Source organism: Ursus arctos, unplaced genomic scaffold (assembly GCF_023065955.2).
Source record: "Ursus arctos isolate Adak ecotype North America unplaced genomic scaffold, UrsArc2.0 scaffold_22, whole genome shotgun sequence".
Lineage (NCBI taxonomy): Eukaryota > Metazoa > Chordata > Mammalia > Carnivora > Ursidae > Ursus > Ursus arctos.
Genome location: NW_026622897.1, coordinates 62520786 through 62539170, shown reverse-complemented (window position 1 = coordinate 62539170; position 18385 = coordinate 62520786). Strand labels below are relative to the sequence as shown.

At 37.4% G+C, this 18385-nt stretch overlaps 1 protein-coding gene across 9 annotated transcripts in view; it reads left to right on the top strand.

Annotated features, from left to right (window-relative positions):
• Positions 1-18385, top strand: part of SBF2 (SET binding factor 2) — a 452107-nt gene that overhangs the window by 84565 nt on the left and 349157 nt on the right. For all 9 annotated transcript variants that reach the window (XM_057316868.1, XM_057316867.1, XM_026486069.4 and 6 more), the window contains one exon: positions 9484-9569. In XM_057316868.1, the coding sequence (XP_057172851.1) occupies positions 9484-9569 (86 nt within the window). The remainder of the gene's footprint in view (positions 1-9483; positions 9570-18385) is intronic.

Here is an 18385-nt window from a genome sequence, read left to right as displayed (position 1 = left end):
GTTTGCAAATATTTTCTCCCTTTCTGCAGGGATACATTTCATCGTGTTGATTGTTTACTTTGTGGCACAGGAGTTTCTAGTTTTGACGTCTATTTTTGCTTTTGTTGCCTGTGCTTTTGATGTTATATCTGAGATATCATTGCCAAATTCAGTATCATGAAGCTTTTCTTTTTTTTTTTTAAAGATTTTATTTATTTATTTGACAGAGATAGAGACAGCCAGCGAGAGAGGGAACACAAGCAGGGGGAGTGGGAGAGGAAGAAGCAGGCTCATAGCGGAAGAGCCTGATGCGGGGCTGGATCCCAGAACGCCGGGATCACGCCCTGAGCGGAAGGCAGACGCTTAATGACTGCGCCACCCAGGCGCCCCATGAAGCTTTTCCTCTAGGTTTTCTTCTTAGGAGTTTTGTAGTTTCAGGTCATGGGTGTAGGTCTTTAATCCATTTTGAGTTAATTTTTGTATATGGTATAAGGTAAGTGTCCATCTTCATTCTGTCACACATGGATGTTCAGTTTTCCCAGTACCATTTACTGAAGAGACTATTCTTTCCACATTGTGTAACCTTGGCGATCTTGTTCATATACATGAGGGTTTGTCTCTGGGCTCTCTGTTCTGTTTCATTGGTCTTTATGTCTATTTTCATTCTAGTTCAGTTGTGCTATTTTGATGCTGCCTGTTTTAATTAATTGAGAAATGATTGATATATAACATTATATTAATTTTGGATGTACAACATAATGATTCAATTATTGTGAGATGATCACCACAATAAGTCTATTTCTTGGGGGGAACTTTTAAGATTTACTGTCTTAGCAACTTTCAAATATGTAATACAATATTATTAACAATAGTCACCATGCTATAGATTATATCCATGTTACTTACTCATTTTATAACTGAAAATTTGTATCTTTTGACCCCCTTCACCTGTTCTTCCCTTCCACCCAACTCCCCCCAACCTCTGGCAAATAATCTGTTCTCTGTATCTGTGAGCTTGGTTTATTTTTTTAAATTCCCCATATGATTAAGGTCATCTGGTATTTGTTTTTCTCTGACTTATTTTACTTAGCATAACACCCTCAAGGTCCATTCAGTTTGTTGCAGATGGCAAGATTTCTTTCTTTTTATGGCTGGATAATATTCCATTACACACACAGACACAGACGCACACACATACACACTACATTTCCTGTATCCATTCATCTGTGGGTGGACACTGAGGTTGTTTCCAGTCTTGGCTTTTATAAGTAATGGTGCAGTGAACGTGGGGGTGCATATGTCTTTCTGAGTTAGTGTTTTCATTTTTTTCAGATAAATCTCCATATTGTTTTCCATAGTGGCTGCACCAGTTTATCTTTCCACCTGCAGTGCACAAGATTTCCCTTATCTCCCCATCCTTGCCAGCACTTGTTTTGTTTGGTTTTTTGTCTTTTTTATGATGGGCAATGTGTTGGGTGTGAGGTGATATATCATGGTTTGATTTGCATTTCCGTAATGATTAGTGATGCTGAGCACCTTTTCATGTGCCTACCTGTTGGCCACCTGTATGTCTTCTTTGGAAAAAGGTCTGTTCAGATCCTCTGCCCATTTTTAAATCAGATTGTTTTATTTTCTTTTGAATGAATTTTTTTTTTTAAGATTTTATTTATTTATTCGACAGAGATAGAGACAGCCAGCGAGAGAGGGAACACAAGCAGGGGGAGTGGGAGAGGAAGAAGCAGGCTCATAGTGGAAGAGCCTGATGTGGAGCTCGATCCCATAACGCCGGGATCACGCCCTGAGCCCAAGGCAGCCGCTTAACCGCTGTGCCACCCAGGCACCCCTTGAATGAATTTTTATGTATTTTGGTTATTAGTCCCTTATCAAATGTATGATTTGCATATATTTTCTCCTAGTTGGGATGTTGCCTTTTCATTTTCTTGATGGTTTCCTTTGCTGTGCAGAAGCTTTTTAGTTTCATGTAGTCCCACTTGTTTATTATTATTATTATTTTTTTGTTGCCTTTGCTTTTGGTGTCAAATAAAAAAAAAGAATCATCACCAAGACTGATGTCAAGGAGCTTACTGTCTGTCTATATTTTCTTTTAGGAGTTTTATGGTTTCAGATCTTATGTTTAAGTCTTTAATCCATTTTGAATTGATTTTTATGTGTAGTGTAGGATGGTGGTTCAGTTTCATTTCTTTTGCATATAGCTCTCCAGTTTTCCCAGCACCATTTATTGAAGAGCGTGTCCTTTTCCCAATACATATTCTTGGTTCCTTTGTTGTAAATTAATTGACCATGTATGCATAGGTTTATTTTTGGGTTCTCTATTCTGTTTCATTGATCAGTGTATCTGTTTTAATGCCAGTACCATACTATCTTGATTATTATAGCTTTGTAACATAGTGTGAAATCAGGGAGTGTGATGCCTCCAGCTTTGTTCTTTCTAATAATTGCTTTGATTATTCAAGGTCTTTTGTGGTTTCATACAAATTTTAGGATTGTTTGTTCTATTTCTATAAAAAATGCTATTGGAATTTTGATAGGGATTGCACTGAATCTATGGATTGCTTTGGGTAGTATGGACATTTTAACAATATGGAAGAACTCTTCCATTAATGAGGATGGAAAACCTTTCTATTTATTTGTATCTTCTTTAATTTCTTTCATCAGTGTCTTATAGTTTCCAGTATACAGGTCTTTTATCCCCGTGATTAAATTCATTCCTAGGTATTTTATTCTTTTTGCTGTAATTATAAATGGGATTATTTTCCTAGTTTCTCTTTCCAATAGTTTTTTCTTTATTAGTATATAGAAATACAATCAATTTTTATGTGTCGATTTTGTATCCTGCAACTTTTCTGAATTTGTTGATTAGTTCTAACATTTTTTTTGGTGGTCTTTAGGGTTTTCTATATATAATATCATGTCATTTGCTAATAGTGACAGTTTTACTTCCTCTTTACCAACTTAGATGCCTTTTCTTTTTTTTCTCCTGATTGCTCTAGCTAGGACTTCCAATACTATGTTTTAAAAGTGCCAAGAGTAGGCATCTTTGTCTTGTTTGTGATCTTGGAGGAAAAGCCTTCAGCTTTTTACTGTTGAGTAAGATATTAGCTGTGGGATTGTCATATATGGCCTTTATTATATTGAGGTACATTCCCTCTACACCCACCTGTTGAGAATTTTTATCATAAATAGATGTTGAAAAGACCTTACTCAACTTATACTTGAAAGTTTGTACCCTTTTAAAAATCTCCCCCTATTTTCCCTACCCCCAGTATAATGCTAAGTGAAAAAGCTGTACAGAAAAAGACAAATACGGTTCATTATTAATAGAGCTAAAGAAACTTTTGTTTTTGCATGTAAATAATAATTTACATTTAGTTTGAAATGTACTAGCCAGTCAGAAAGTCCATACTTAAATTCCCACAGTTTTTCATGAATATCTTTGCAGTATTAACATATAATAATGGACTGAGTATGGAGTTTGCTAGGTGTATAAATCACCTAAAAGACAAAGTCAGTGTGAGAAGACGTCTTCATGTGTGCGATCCTGCACTTACAGGCAATTTTGAATTGCTTTTTAAGCCATAAAAGGATGTCAGCTTTTAAGCTTTTTCTTTTGGACACTCCCTTACTTTTTATTTGGATTCTTGAAGGTTTACATTTCTCATCTTTGGGCTTAAATGATGCTGCTAGTACGTCAAAATAGAAGTCAGAAATAGCTCTGTTCCAAAGTGTGGAATTTTTTAGTTTGGAATTTTTTAGTCTGTTTCTGATTTCATTAGACTCATGACCTGATTTCTAAACAATACGGTTTTCTTTCCTAATCTTTACTGTCATTATACTGTGCCTACATCTGCCCTTTTATTTGCATTTCAAAAACCTCAATTTAATTTCTAAATATTCTCACAGCAAGTTTTATCCTTCTCTCCTTAGCACCTAACACAAGACCTGGCATAGTGTTATTGTTGAGTAAATGAATTTATGTGATAGTTTACTTGCCAGCTTTTCTGAATTTGTTCTTTTACCATCTGCGTGGTTTCCTAGACCAGAAAAATTGGTAGGTTGTTCTAAAACTTCAGGTATGATCATTGCTTTCTGTGGCAAATCATTCTGGTTTGGGTTTTTTTGTTTGTTTGTTTGTTTTTGTTTTTGATAATTGTCATTCTTACAAGGTTCTTTCTTTATGATGACTCAAAAATAACTCAGAATTACATCTTTCACTCTAGTCTGCTCCACTCTATTTTCTTTCATATAATAGCTCTTCAGGTATTTGGAGCACGATATTCTCTAATGCCCTTCCTACTTTTCTTTCTAAGTTTTCTGACTAAATCTTTTAATGTAATTGTTCCAGATCTTTTACCAGTTTGAAAGAGCTGATCTATCAGGGTGCTCGTTAGGTTGTCTTTCTAGGTTGGATTCTTTAGGGACAAGTAATACAAACCTATTCATTCTAGCTCGAGGGAAGAATATCATAAAAATACCTCTGAAGTTTGGTGACAGACGTTATAGTCCTGCCAGAGTTTACTGGAGGTAGAACTTAGCGGTACAGCCTTCCTCTTGTGGCATCTCTGCTTCCTTCTACTTGTGTAAACTCTTCACTTATTTCTGCTGGCAAGTCTGCCTAGAGTTTCTGTTGTTCTATAACTTGGGTTTTACACATGACCCCCTGTGGTGCCTGACCTTTCTCTACATCATAGCAAGTCTTTTTCTTCCTCCTCCTTCCTCCTCCTCCTCTTCTTCTTCTTCTTCTTCTTCTTCTTCTTCTTCTTTTTTAAGATTTTGTTCATTTATTTGACACAAAGAGAGAGAGAGAGCGAGCAAGAACAAGCAGGGACGAGCAGCAGAGGGAGAGGGAGAAGCAGGCTTCCTACCGATCAGAGAGGCCCATGTGGGACTCGATCCCAGCACCCGGGGATCACAACCTGAGCCAAAGGCAGATGCTTAACTGACTGAGCCACCCAGGCGCCCCCATCATAGCAAGTCTTGCTACATTTTTTTTCCTACTGCTTTAGTCTCATTTTTCCTATTCAGAATTCCCTCGCAGTAGGATTTGATTTGTCTAGCATACCTTTTACAGCCAGGTCGTTCTGGTCCTAAGTTGCTTGCCAGTTTATAGATGCCCTTGCCCACCTAATAGTCCCATTTATTTATTCAACAAATATTTTTATTAAGTAATAAATACCAGGAATTATTCTAAGTGCTTAGGATACGTCAGTAAACAACGTAGGACAAAAATCATTGTTTTCATTCTAGTGAGATGAGACAGACAAGTAACAGTAAATAAAATAACCAAATAAAGGATTTAGTAATTTCTTTCTGGCTGGTGAGAGGAGTGGTAGGATTGTGTGTCCTTGAATGTGACTGCTGCCTTTCCTTGATGCCGTTTTTGATAGAAAAGGGTGTGAGGGGCACCTGGGTGGCTCAGTCGTTGGGTGTCTGCCTTCGGCTCAGGGCGTGATCCTGGCGTTCTGGGATCGAGCCCCACATCAGGCTCCTCCGCTGGAAGCCTCTTCCTCTCCCACTCCCCCTGCTTGTGATCCCTCTCTCGCTGGCTGTCTCTCATAAATAAATAAAATCTTAAAAAAAAAAAAAAGAAAAAGAAAAGGGTGTGAGCAGATGGACATCATATAGCAAGTCTAGTGTAGGTAACCTCTGATCTAGTTGTTTAGATAAACATATCACAGAAGAAGATTTATTGAATTGTAAGAGTAGCATCTGTCAAAGTTCAGAGTCTATATTAAATCCAGTGGTATATATTTTGTACATCTGTACTCTAAGTATACACAGAAGACACTCAAATAACTAATTTTTGTCAATTGGTACAAACAACAAATATCAAGCATCCTGTTTTGTGTAGAGCAGAGTGTTAGATTTTTCCACCTAATCGATCCTTACTCAGTCAGTTGTTCTTCTGCAGATATACTTCTTCTTTATAGTTTCTGGCAATGGCACACCTGTAGTATATTAGTTAGCAACCCCAGGGAAGACTGTTGGGCTCTTCTGAGGTCATTGGCCAAAGCTAGAACAGTCACTTTGTCAGGGGGGAGATGGATGGTTGGATCACCCTGGGTCACTTGCTAATCTTTGTGGCTGAGCTGGGTAGCCCGCAGCCCTACCAGGACCCAGGGGAAAGTGGGTTACCAAACATAAAGGAGGGAAAAGTGTGTCTGACCACACCAGTATTTCCTCACCCTTCCTAAATTTGTTTTGGACAGATTGTCTAGCATATATACTTTTTTCAAAGAAAACCATTTCCAAATGTGCTGGTGTTCTGCTGAACATCCCTCTTTTAATATGTTAACTACATCAGTCATCATATTTCTTAATTTTATAATGGGGTAGTAGACTAGGGACTGGAAAGAAAACATGAAGGCACTGATTAAGTGCCCCTTCCTTTTCCAATTTAGCTACATACAGTGCAGTGGACGATCACAATTTTGTCTGCCTAGGAAGTGGTCCCCTTTCTTTTAAGGAATTTCTTCCTCCCCAACCCAATAACTCAGCTTCATTTAATATGCGGTGCAAATAAGAGCTGCTTCCACAGCCACTCTGGTTGACATGGCGTACTTTACTTCTGGACATAGGGATCAGTCTGCAGTGGACCTCTAACTCTAGAACACTCTTCCCTCACAGTGGCTTGCTTCTCAATGTAAAATGCCACTTCTCAGCACTTTTACATACAACCACTATTGCCTATAAGTGTCAGATAAAATACATAAATTAGGAAAATGAGTTTAAATATTCAGACTAAATGCTTAAAAATCAAGAAACAAGAATCAAACAATGCTTACTTTTTGTACGATACCTTCATAAGTTCCTCAAAAGTTGGTAGCTGCAGCAATTTATATATTTAAAAACCAAGCTATTGTAGGTCTTTCCACATTTTATTTGTAGTGAGATATTATTTTACCAATTTTCTGGTCATTTTTCTAACCTAATTCCCATTTTCAGATAACATTATCATATAACTGAAAGTCATATCACTCATGAATCATATTTCTTTGTGCATTTTGAAATGTCAGTATTTCAAACTGAGCTTTCATGTTATCGAAACACTGCATATCATTTTAAAATCAGTAAGTATGTTACTTCTGGAGAACTTTTGAAAGTTATGCTGCTGCCAAAGAAGAACTTTTAATCTCTCAAATTGACAGTAATTAAAGCAAACAAATGTTTAGAATAACAATAGTTGGTAAGAATGTGGTGAAAATGCCAGTCTTATACTTAAAGAATTTACAGAATGTAAAAAGAGTGTTGAATGTCTTCTGGTGGGCCCAATGGCATTGTGCTAGTTGTAAAATTTTTCATTCTCTTTGACCTAGTAGTTGTGTATCTAAGAATTTTTCGGGGGAAAAGGAGGGTGAGGATAAAGATTCCTATAGAAAGATGCTTTTTATAGCATTATTTATAATTGTGAGAAACTAGAAAATGTATGTTTAACATCCAAGGCTTATTGTGAAATACCAAGTAATAAATGAATAGATAAAGCTAGAGTTTAGAATGATCTCAATTCTGTAGAAAAAATACATGTGTACGAAAATACATGTGTATACAAAAAAACAGGATAAAATTGTCTAAAATATTAACAGAATTTTTCTCTAGCTATGGAATTATGGGTGATTTCTTCTTTATATTTTTATGTATTTAAAAATTTTTCTTCAGTTAACGTTTATAATTTTTATAATTAGTAAAAATTAATATAAAGTATTTCTTGAGCCTAAAGTACATTATATATCATTCTCAGAACTGAATAAACAGTATATGGATACCTTGTTAAATGTAAGATGGATATCATGCATTTATCTCTGTTTGAAAAGACAGGGAAATGTGAGTTGAAAATAATTTCTGTTGATATTCACAAATTTATTAAAATTAACATTTAACTCAGTATAAACTAAATGCCAGGCATTCAGGATGCTCTGTGTTTGGGGATACAAAGATGGTACTGAAAGAAAGAAAAAGCTTATTGTCATTTCTCCTAGAAGTTTTCCATAGTGTTCTCTGCTAAGCTGGGTTAGGTTCCCTTCTATCCTTGTACTTACCATAATATACTGAAATTATCAGTTTATTTGTCTGTTTCTCCTAATAATTATGAGTTTTTTGAGGATAGAGACTATGTCTTTTTCATTTGTTTATCCCCAGTACTTAGCAATTTGTTGAATTAGCTCTGCTTGCCATGTCAGAAGTGGTTATGTTTGAGGTAGATTTTGAAAAAGTAAGTGCTTGTGATAAACCACAGATGAAGATTTCCTTATAATGATGGATATATGAGGAGTTACTGTACTACAGCGGTTGTTCATTTAATTGAGAATGTTTTTATTTTGCCTTTTCCAAATGTGACCTCATTTTTAGAACACAGTACTGAGTTGTTCAGTTAAATGAATTTAACTTTTTGTGTATCTCTTAAAGATAAAAATTTGGCCATCAAGTGATTGAACTCTAGATAAGGGTCAAGGGGGAAGTTGAATTCACAGGGAGAGGGTGATAGATGATGGTGGATAATTTCTTAAATTAGCAAATTGAATCAGGTGTTAAAGGCTCCCTTCCGGTAGGTGTACAAATAATCAGAGTGTTGTTGCTTTCGTTACAAGATGAACTGGGACAACCTGTGAAATATGCAAGCACCCGACACTCTTTAACAAGTATAGCAAAAAGTAATTTAGATCTAACATGTACTTTCCGTCCCTAGGTTACTCACAGATTATATCTCCAGTGTTCAATTATAAATTGATCTATTCTTTAGAATGACAGGATAATTTTACAACAGTGATATTATAGGCTGGTGGTTTTCAACCAGGGGCAGTTTTGCCCCCTTTTCCCAGGACACTTGGCAATGCCTGGAGATGTTTTTGGTTGCAATGACTTGGTGCTGATAGTGGGTTGACGCTAAAGATATTGCTAAACTAAATATCCTAGACAGGACGAGCCCTCCCCTGCCCTCCAACAAAAAATTATCTGGCCCAAAATGTCAACAGTGCTGATGTTGAGAAACCCTGCTTAGACAATTATCAAGTTCTTAGACCACTCTAAAAATCCTTATTTTACCTGTAATAGTGCTTATGTACCCCCTAACTGAAGCGTAGTGCTAATAGTCCCATTTCATTTGTCACTTAAGATTACTTTGTCTCCCTAGAAGAGTTTTCTTTCTTTCTTTTTTTTTTTTTTTAAATTTCAACTAGAGATGCTGAGAAGATTGCTTTCCTTATGGGAACAGGAGCAGTTCTCCCATGGTATGGTAGAGGCTCTAGATTTTAACGCCTCTGTTTATTTTTCTTAGCTTTTCATATGTGTCGCTCTTTTGAGAGTCTATAGGGTAGGGATTGCTTGTTATTTCAATATTATGTTTAGAAGGTAAATATGCCCTTTAAAACTTGAGAATATTTAATTAATATATTGATTTATTCAACAAATCCTAATTTATAAATAAGTATTAATATAACGAGTATTAAGACTTTTTTGTGCTATATAACTAATTCACTTCGATTTTAACAGGGTCAGGAGCAGGTCTGGGGAAAATAATCCAGAGATTTCCACAGAAGGACTGGGATGATACACCTTTTCCACAGGGAATTGAATTGGTAAGTTGGTGTTGCTTTATTGTACTTTTATGTTGATACTTTTCTTTTTATGCTACATTTATGGTTATATTCATTTTATAGTTACTGTTAAATAATCTGGTGATTTAACTGTAACATGTTACTAGAAATAATCCCCCTGTCCCCAAGTACAGTAACCTTTGAATATATTGATTCTGGAATGCCTGTTTTGCTATTCTTTTCTCACGTAAGCTTCTTTATAATATTAGAGAAGAAATTGATAATCTTTATATATATATGGAAGGTGAAAAATTCCTCTGATTCGTTAGTCAAAATCTTAGCCTAGTACCTTCAGTGATAGTGTGTCACTAAACAAATACTTACTATATTTTTGTCTGAACATCTTCAGTTATTGTTCTGGTGAAAACTAAAACACCAGTCATGTTCAGTTTGGTTTTGAAATCACAAATCTGAATTCTTTTTAGTTACATGATCTGCTGATTGCTTTATAATAGTGCAATTCAACTGCTTTATTTTTGTTAGTCATTTTATTTTATTTTATTTTATTTATTTTTAAAGATTTTATTTATTTATTCGACAGAGATAGAGACAGCCAGCGAGAGAGGGAACACAGCAGGGGGAGTGGGAGAGGAAGAAGCAGGCTCATAGGGGAAGAGCCTGATGTGGGGCTAGATCCCAGATCGCCGGGATCACGCCCTGAGCCGAAGGCAGCCGCTTAACCGCTGTGCCACTCAGGCGCCCCTATTTTTGTTAGTCATTTTAAAGGAGTTTAACGATTAAGCATAATTTCGATGGCCAGGACATTCTATCTGATGACAGATCCATGGTGGTAAAATGAGGGGCTGGAAAGACGAGTACTAAGGTATTTTGCAATGTGACTATAAAGTTTTGTTCTCAAACATAGTGGAGTATGGATAAGTGTGTATGTGTGTGTCTATATGTATTTATGTTGTGTGAGTGTATACACACACACACACACACACATGAGAACTGTTCTTTAAAGCACTTCTTGTTGAGAGAACATTTGATATGATTTAATAGTGAAGAGTCCAGGCTCTGGAGGAGACTGCCCGGGTTGAAATCCCAGCTGTATGGTATAATTTTAGATGAGTTACTTAACTTCTTTGAGCAGCAGTGTCCTCATCTCTAAAATGAGGATAACAACAATACCAATCTCATAGGGTATTGTCAAGATAACATGGGGAAAAGTATACAAAATGCTGTGAACAGTGGCTTCCATAATGTAAGTGCTCAGCAAACGAGGTAGCTTGTGGACGGTGGTGATGGTGATGATTGCTGTTGCCGTCACCGTCGTTTGTTCCACATGTTGCAGCATCTCCCCTTCCTCCCCCAACCCCCACAGCAGAATTGTTCGTTCTCTTGTTATTATGGGTCAGAAATACCCATTAGGAGTAAAACTGATGTTGAAAATTACAAATTATAAATTATAAATTTCCTCATTCTAGCTAATGACTGTTCATTTCTGCTTACGGGGGATGAAAGATACCGTGCTGAAGGCTTCATTTTGATTGTTCTAACCCAACGGTGTAAAGAGGGCTGTGGGTTCTGTAGACACACAGAGAGGGCAAATCTTGAAGTTTGGTACAAAAAATGGGGAAAGAACGTGAGGATCTAAGGAAAAGTAACTTTTTGGAGAGCCCCTTGTAGTCCTTTGTCTTCTCCCCCTCATGCATACATATACTTGTAAGTGGCCTTATGGTGTGGATAACCGGGTATTTGTACTGTCAACGTTTTTAAGCCCTGCTTCAGCATCCTTTTTAGTGATGACTGAAAGGGGAAAATTTTGGTGCTGTGGACCATTGAGAACTCTTGTGAGTTCTTACTGTCCGTCATATTAAAGTATGGAGGGATATAAACTACATTATTTTGACAGTGTGACAGTAAACCACTGTCATAAGTTTCAAGAACAGCAGACATTATTGGGGCTATTTAGCTATGACTGGGAAGGGATTATTTTTGTGTTTTGAAAGCCAAGGGAATGGATTCTGTGATGTCTCTGATGTTTTTCCAGTAGTGAGGGAGAGACACATACTGATTTCACTACCTAGTAAATGGTATTTTTCCTTTGTGTGACAGACACTCCCATGTTAGGTGCTGTCAGTGTATCTCCAATAACAAGTAGCGTCGTATGCTGCTGACTGGGGAAGTGGAAGTGCTAAGAGGTAGACAGAACTTTTCCTCACTTAAGATTTTCCTAGGCGACCTCTTGGCTGATTCTTAGCAAAGCATTCAAGATTTTTTTTTTTTTTTTGCATTGGATTAATATTTAAAAAGTATTTGATCTACTGGATTACATTGGAAATTGTTTTCCCTTTTAATTTTTCCATCATTGAATAGCAATTGTGATACTCTTAATGTCTCTTGTGCTTTCTCAGGTACAAAATAAATTTTTTTTTTTTTAAAGATTGTTTAAATTTATTCAACAGAGATAGAGACAGCCAGCGAGAGAGGGAACACAAGCAGGGGGAGTGGGAGAGGAAGAAGCAGGCTCATAGCGGAGGAGCCCGATGTGGGGCTCGATCCCATAACACTGGGATCACGCCCTGAGCCGAAGGCAGACGCTTAACCGCTGTGTCACCCAGGCGCCCCCAAAATAAATTTTTTGATCTAACATGTATTAAAGCCCATTTTAAAAACCTAATAGAATCATTAACTGTTAATTTTGTTGTCTTTTTATTATTTATTGCTTTGTGCTATACTTGTGTATTAGAGGCATGCAACCATTCTGCATTTGAATAGCAATAACTTGAATAACTGTGAAATACTGTGTAACCTAACTCCTGTAGTAGCAACACCAGATGGAGGCCTAATAAAATTTTAGTCTAATTTTAGGTGATCTGGCTCAGTCCCTAAGTGGTTTGTTTTTTTAAATTTTATGTATTTACTTTATTTACACAGAGAAAAGAGCACAAGTAGGGGGAGCAGCAGGCAGAGGGGAGGGAGAAGCAGGCTCCCCGCTGAGCAGGGAGCCCAACGTGGGGCTCGATCCCAGGACCCTGGCATCATGACCTGAGCTGAAGGCAGACGCTTAACCGACTGAGCCGCCCAGGGGCCCTACTAAGTGGTTTGTTGATTCCAGGGTGATCGTGACCCTATTCCAGTGATTTACAGGAAAAAGAAAAAATCTTAGCCCTTCCAAAGTAGTGGACAAGTTTTAGCATATAACATTAATGTTCATATCTAACAGTTGCATAGAATTGATAGATTATGATGAACTCACATAAATTGGTTGATTGATGGTAGTATGTCTAATTTATGATAAGTAAACTGAGGATTAGGAAGTTTAAACAATTTCACTAAGCTCTAACAGCTAAGATGCAGCAGAGCTAGGTTTCAAACCCATTACCACATGAAATACTGTTAGTCTCAGCCACAATCTGAGAATATTCTGAGAGTGACACTTTAAACTGTGGTTGGCATTTATATTTTAGTGTAAATGCAGGATCTGAAAACAGGGTTCTATAATTTTAAAGAACTGAGGTTCAGAAATGTTAAAAGAATGCTATGTTGTTGTATAGAAACCAACTTCACATGTTTATTTTGCCTGAGGATGAATATGGGTTCAGAGTATAATACTGACATTATTTTCTGTTGTCACCTTTCTTCGTCAGTCAGCATATATTTGTTGTATATAAGTTCTAATACAAATTATTGTGTTTAGCCTGAAGATTAAACTTTATGACTTGTGGGAAAGGATTTTAGGTATCCTTTCACTGATAAGTCAAAACCCAAATTTAATTTAGAGGATGCTGAATTTGTTCCTTCTGTTTTTATGTAAAAAATTTGCCATTTGGGCGCCTGGATGGCTGAGTCGGTTAAGTGCCTGCCTTCGGCTGAGGTCATGATCCCAGAGTCCCACATAGGGCTCCCTACTTAGCAGGGAGTCTGGTTCTCTGCCCCTCCCCAGCTCGTGCTCTCTCTCTCTCTCTCTCCCTCTCTTCCCCCCTCTTGCTTTCTCTCTCAAATAAATAAAACCTTTTTTAAAAATTGCCCTTTTTTTCTTTTCATCTATTGAGAAATGCTGAACTTTAATTTGGATGGATTTTAAAAATAAAAATATGAAAATAAGCTAAACCAAACATAATGACTACTTTTCCAGTTCTGGGATATTTTTATCTTTTCCTTGTGCTTTTTAGGCACGCATGGAAACCACAGACAGTCATATAAATAAAGTTAGTGTTAATTTTAGTAACAATATTTCAAAGAAAATTTAGGAATTGTTTTGCAGAGGCATTCTATGGCTAACAATCTATTTCTGATTATGGGAACAAGTATTTTTATTGGCTAGGGTTTGGACATCAGCAAAATAGTGTTGTTCTGGCACTAGCTCTTTTTAACGGTGCCCTGTCTCAGAAGTGAATCCTTTTGTATTATTATTCGGAAAATTTTGTGCCATGTTCTTCACTGGAATGCCTGCACTGAGACATTTTTAGAGGACTAGTAGAATTTTTTTTAGAAGACTAGTAGTATGATAAAAAGAATGTTACTTGAATAAAAGTAATAAATGTTTAGTTAGAATTTTTGGGTTCACCTGGGTGGCTCAGTTGGTTAAGCATCTGCCTTTGGCTCAGGTCATGATCTCAGGGCCCTGGGATCAAATCCCCCAGTGGGCTCCCTGCTCACTGGGGAGTCTGCTTCTCCCTCTCCCTCTGCTGCTCCCCCTGCTTGTGCTCTCTTGCTCTCTTTATGTGAAATAAATAAAATCTTTAAAAGAATTTCTGAGTTTCATGTTTGTAAAAAATTAGTTCAGTTATTTATAGACTAGTGATTTGACCACCTTCAATATGATTGGGGAAAAGAGGGAAATAAAAACCAGTGTATGCAACTTTCTGTAGTTTTAACATAGAGGTAGTCTTAATATGGGATGTTATTTGTGCAGAGAAGTTAAAGTACCATGTAATGCTCTAATTCTTTAAGCCGTTTAGAATGCATTGAGCATAACAAATGGGATAGCAGTTGTCCATTTGACCTAGATATAAATACTGTGTGGTCAGGGAACTGAGTATAGAAAGGATGGAAGAGAATATTCTCCCTCTTTTGTAGAGTATGCATGAAAGGAGAATGAGAAAGGTAGTGAACATATTGGATGATAGAGTCAGGGTTCACAAAGATTCTAAAAGGCATAGTTATAGGGTATTAGCTAAGAAGATGAAGTATAGGGCAATAGGTAAAAATGTAGGTTTCTGCATGTGAATATAAAAAGCCACCTGTATGAGTAATTATTTAGAATAAAGATAGGCAGGATAATTTGCCAGCCAGGGAGATTTGAGAAATACATAAAGACAGCTAAAAATAAAAAATATATGATTATAAAAAAAATATAATTATAAAAGGTACCTATGAAGGATATTACAGGTAGTGTCCAAAGCCTCTGTGCTGACATGGGGCACTTGTTGATGAATTCAGTTTTTTATTTTATTTTATTTTATTTTAAGATTTTATTTATTTATCTGACAGAGAGAGACAGCCAGAGAGAGAGGGAACACAAGCAGGAGGAGTGGGAGAGGAAGAAGCAGGCTCCCAGCAGAGGAGCCCGATGTGGGGCTCCATCCCAGAACGCTGGGATCACGCCCTGAGCCGAAGGCAGATGCTTAACGACTGAGCCACCCAGGCGCCCCTATTTTATTTAATTTTTTAAAAAAGATTTTATTTATTTATTAGATAGAAAGAGAACATGAGGGGGGGAGGGTCAGAAGGAGAAGCAGACACCCTGCTGAGTGGGGAGCCCCGCCATGTGGGACTCTGTCCTGGGACTCAAGGATCATGACCTGAGCTGAAGGCAGATGCTTAACCGACTGAGCCACCCAGGTGCCGCTGATGAATTCAGTTTTAAAGATGGTATAAAGAATGTGTGGAAGGACTTTCGATTTTGGATAGAGTTGAGGCTGAAAACTAAGACGGCTGCTCTGAGGTATGAAGACGTGGCTTTTAAAACATGCTAGGGAGTACAAAAATGACTTTTAAAGTTATGTTCATGACAAAGCAAGTAGATATAAATGGAGGTCAAGCTGGTAAGTGGTGGTTTGAACTCACATTTCGTTTTCTACTCCCAGACAATTGTGTCTTTGAGGTGGTAAAACCACATGGCAGGTTGGAACCTGATGTTGTCTAGAGCATGCGTCTGAAATAGTAGATTCTCTCAGCATCTCTGAAGTGGAGGATACTCAGTCTTAGTGTTATTCTCACATTCCTCTGTGCTCACTGAAGTGGCTTGTTAACTAGACTTTCAGTTACTTCTAATTCTCTTTATTTTGCTGATACATTGATAATCTCAGTTATGCTGAAGAATCTTTCACCACCCATCTCTGTGGTCTGCTACTCCAGCACTGCTCTCAGAACCACCGTGGGACAAGGTTTCCTCCCATGCTAAGTTCTCCTGTACTTGATGCTTTGAAGCCATAGAGAACTTCCTGAGGAAGATGTAGATCTACGAGGGCTAAGCTACTCCAGATTCACATTGTTTGCTCACAGCCTGGCCCTCATTAGCACCAGGAGTATTGCTGCTTATCTGTCGTGTAATTGTTGCATCGCAGCTGTGGATTATTCTGCTCTTCTTAGCTTCCCGTTCCTTTTTCTAGTCTTCTGTTTCCATTGATCTCAAGTATCGTTAAGTCTAGCTAAAAAAATCTTTTCTTGACTTTATCTCTTTTAGCTATTATCCTGTTTCTTAATTGTAAATGTTTCAAATGATTCTCCTTCATTTGCTGTCTCCATTTTTCTAAGAGACAAGTGTGGTACAGTGGAAAGAATATGGTATCAATAATTTTAAAACCATGAGCAAAGTTCATTTGCCTTTTCTGATAATACTACTACTCCTATAAGGCTGTTATCAGGGGATTGTCTATTAATATTTTAATAAGCTATAGTGTTATGATTTCTTGCCATCCACTCTCAACTCATACAGCCATCTTCCACCTCAAGGGTTTATTCTGAAGTATAGTTTATGTCTTTTCCATTCTGAAATTACAAAGTTGAAGTTTTTAATATTTTCTTACTCTATGAAGGTAATAATAGCTGTTATAATAGATAAACCTTGAGATTTTTGTGGCTAGCGTGATAGAAGTTTTTCTCTTCTTACTTTCATGAAGTCTAAAATTAGTGGCTGTGGGATAGATGGGAGTGGGGTTTGCCATCTTCAGAGTTTTGTTCTCAGGATTATCTTGGGTATCACCACTGACAGAGTGGTAAGAGAAAGCATGGAGGTTAGGGTTGAGTTTTATGGGATAGGCCTGGGAAGCTGTATACATCACTTCATTAGATTTATCAGAAGTCAGTTATGGAGCCCCCATTAACTATAATGGGAGTTTGGCAAATAAAGCCTAGATATGTGCCTAGGAGAAAGCGAAACAGATAGAGTGAACAACTAGCTTTTCTCTACCACAGTGTTCCTGATGAATTTGAACATCTTTTCCCTTATCGTAATTCTCCTTGACCATTTTATGTTTGGACATCACTAATATTTAGTCTTTGTCTCAGCTCCTGGCACAGAACTCTTGAAACTCTTGGAATTTACTGTCTTTTGTATGCTAATGAATAGCTGACTGGTTTAGTGGACCCTAGATTGCTTCAGGAATCAACCCTGTGATTAGAGGTTTGGAAATTTCAGCCCCACTAGGGAGGGGTGAGAGGCTGGAGACTGAGTTCAATCACCAGCAGCCAATGATTTAATCAACTGTGACTGCCAAATGAAACTTACCATAAAAACACCTAAATGAGAGGGTTCAGAGATCTTCTGTATTGGTGAACACATTGATGTGGTGGGAAGGTAGTGTCCTTCGAGAAGGTATGGAGGCTCTGAAGGTCCTTCTTCTCCATACTTTGCCTAATACTTCTATTTGGTTGTTCCTGAGTTGTATTCTTTATAATAAATTGGTAAATACAAGTATTTTTCTGTGAATTCTGTTTTTCTAACAAATTACTGAACCTGAGGGGGTTGGTTGGGTAAGCCCCTGAATTTATATTCTGCATGCAGAAGTGAATAAGCTTAGGCTAGTTTGCAGCTAGTATCTAAAGTGAGGGCATTCTTGTGGAGCTGAGCCCTGAGCCCTTGACCTGTGGAGTCTGTGCTAACGCTGGGTATTTAGTGTCAGAATTGAATGGAATTGTTGGATACCTGGATGGTATTGGAAAAAAAAAAACCCATGCTTTTAGTGTCAGATAGGATACAAGACAGTCTTCATCATGCTAATTTGATGAACAAACTCCATAGGTTTGTTTCTCTCTCTCTCTCTCTCTCTCTCTCTCACACACACACACACACACACACACACACACACACACATATTTACGGCAGATTTTCTTTCTTTATTCATCCATTGATGGATACTTAGGTTGCTTCCATATTTTGGCTATTGTAAATAATGGCACAGTGAACACAGGTGTACATATAACTCTTCGAGTTGGTGTTTTTGTTTTCTTTACGTAAAACCTGGAAGTGGAATTACTGAATTGTATGGTAGTCCTAGTTTTAATATTTTGAGGAACCTCTACTGTTTTCCACAGTGGCTGCACCAGTTTGCATTCCCACCAACAGTGCACGAAGGTTCCCATTTCTCTACAGCCTCACCAACACTTGTTATTTTTTTTTCACAGTAGCTAATCTCACAGGTGTGAGGTGATATTTCCTTGTGATTTTGCATTTCCCTGATGATCAGTGATGTTGACCATCTTTTCATATGCCTGTTGGAAATCTATATGTCTTCTTTGAAAAAATGTTGGTTCAAGTGCTCTGCTATTTTGAAATTCAGGTTGCTTTTTGGTATTAAGTTGTGTAAGTTCTTTATGTATTTTGGATATTAACTTCTTATTGGATGTAT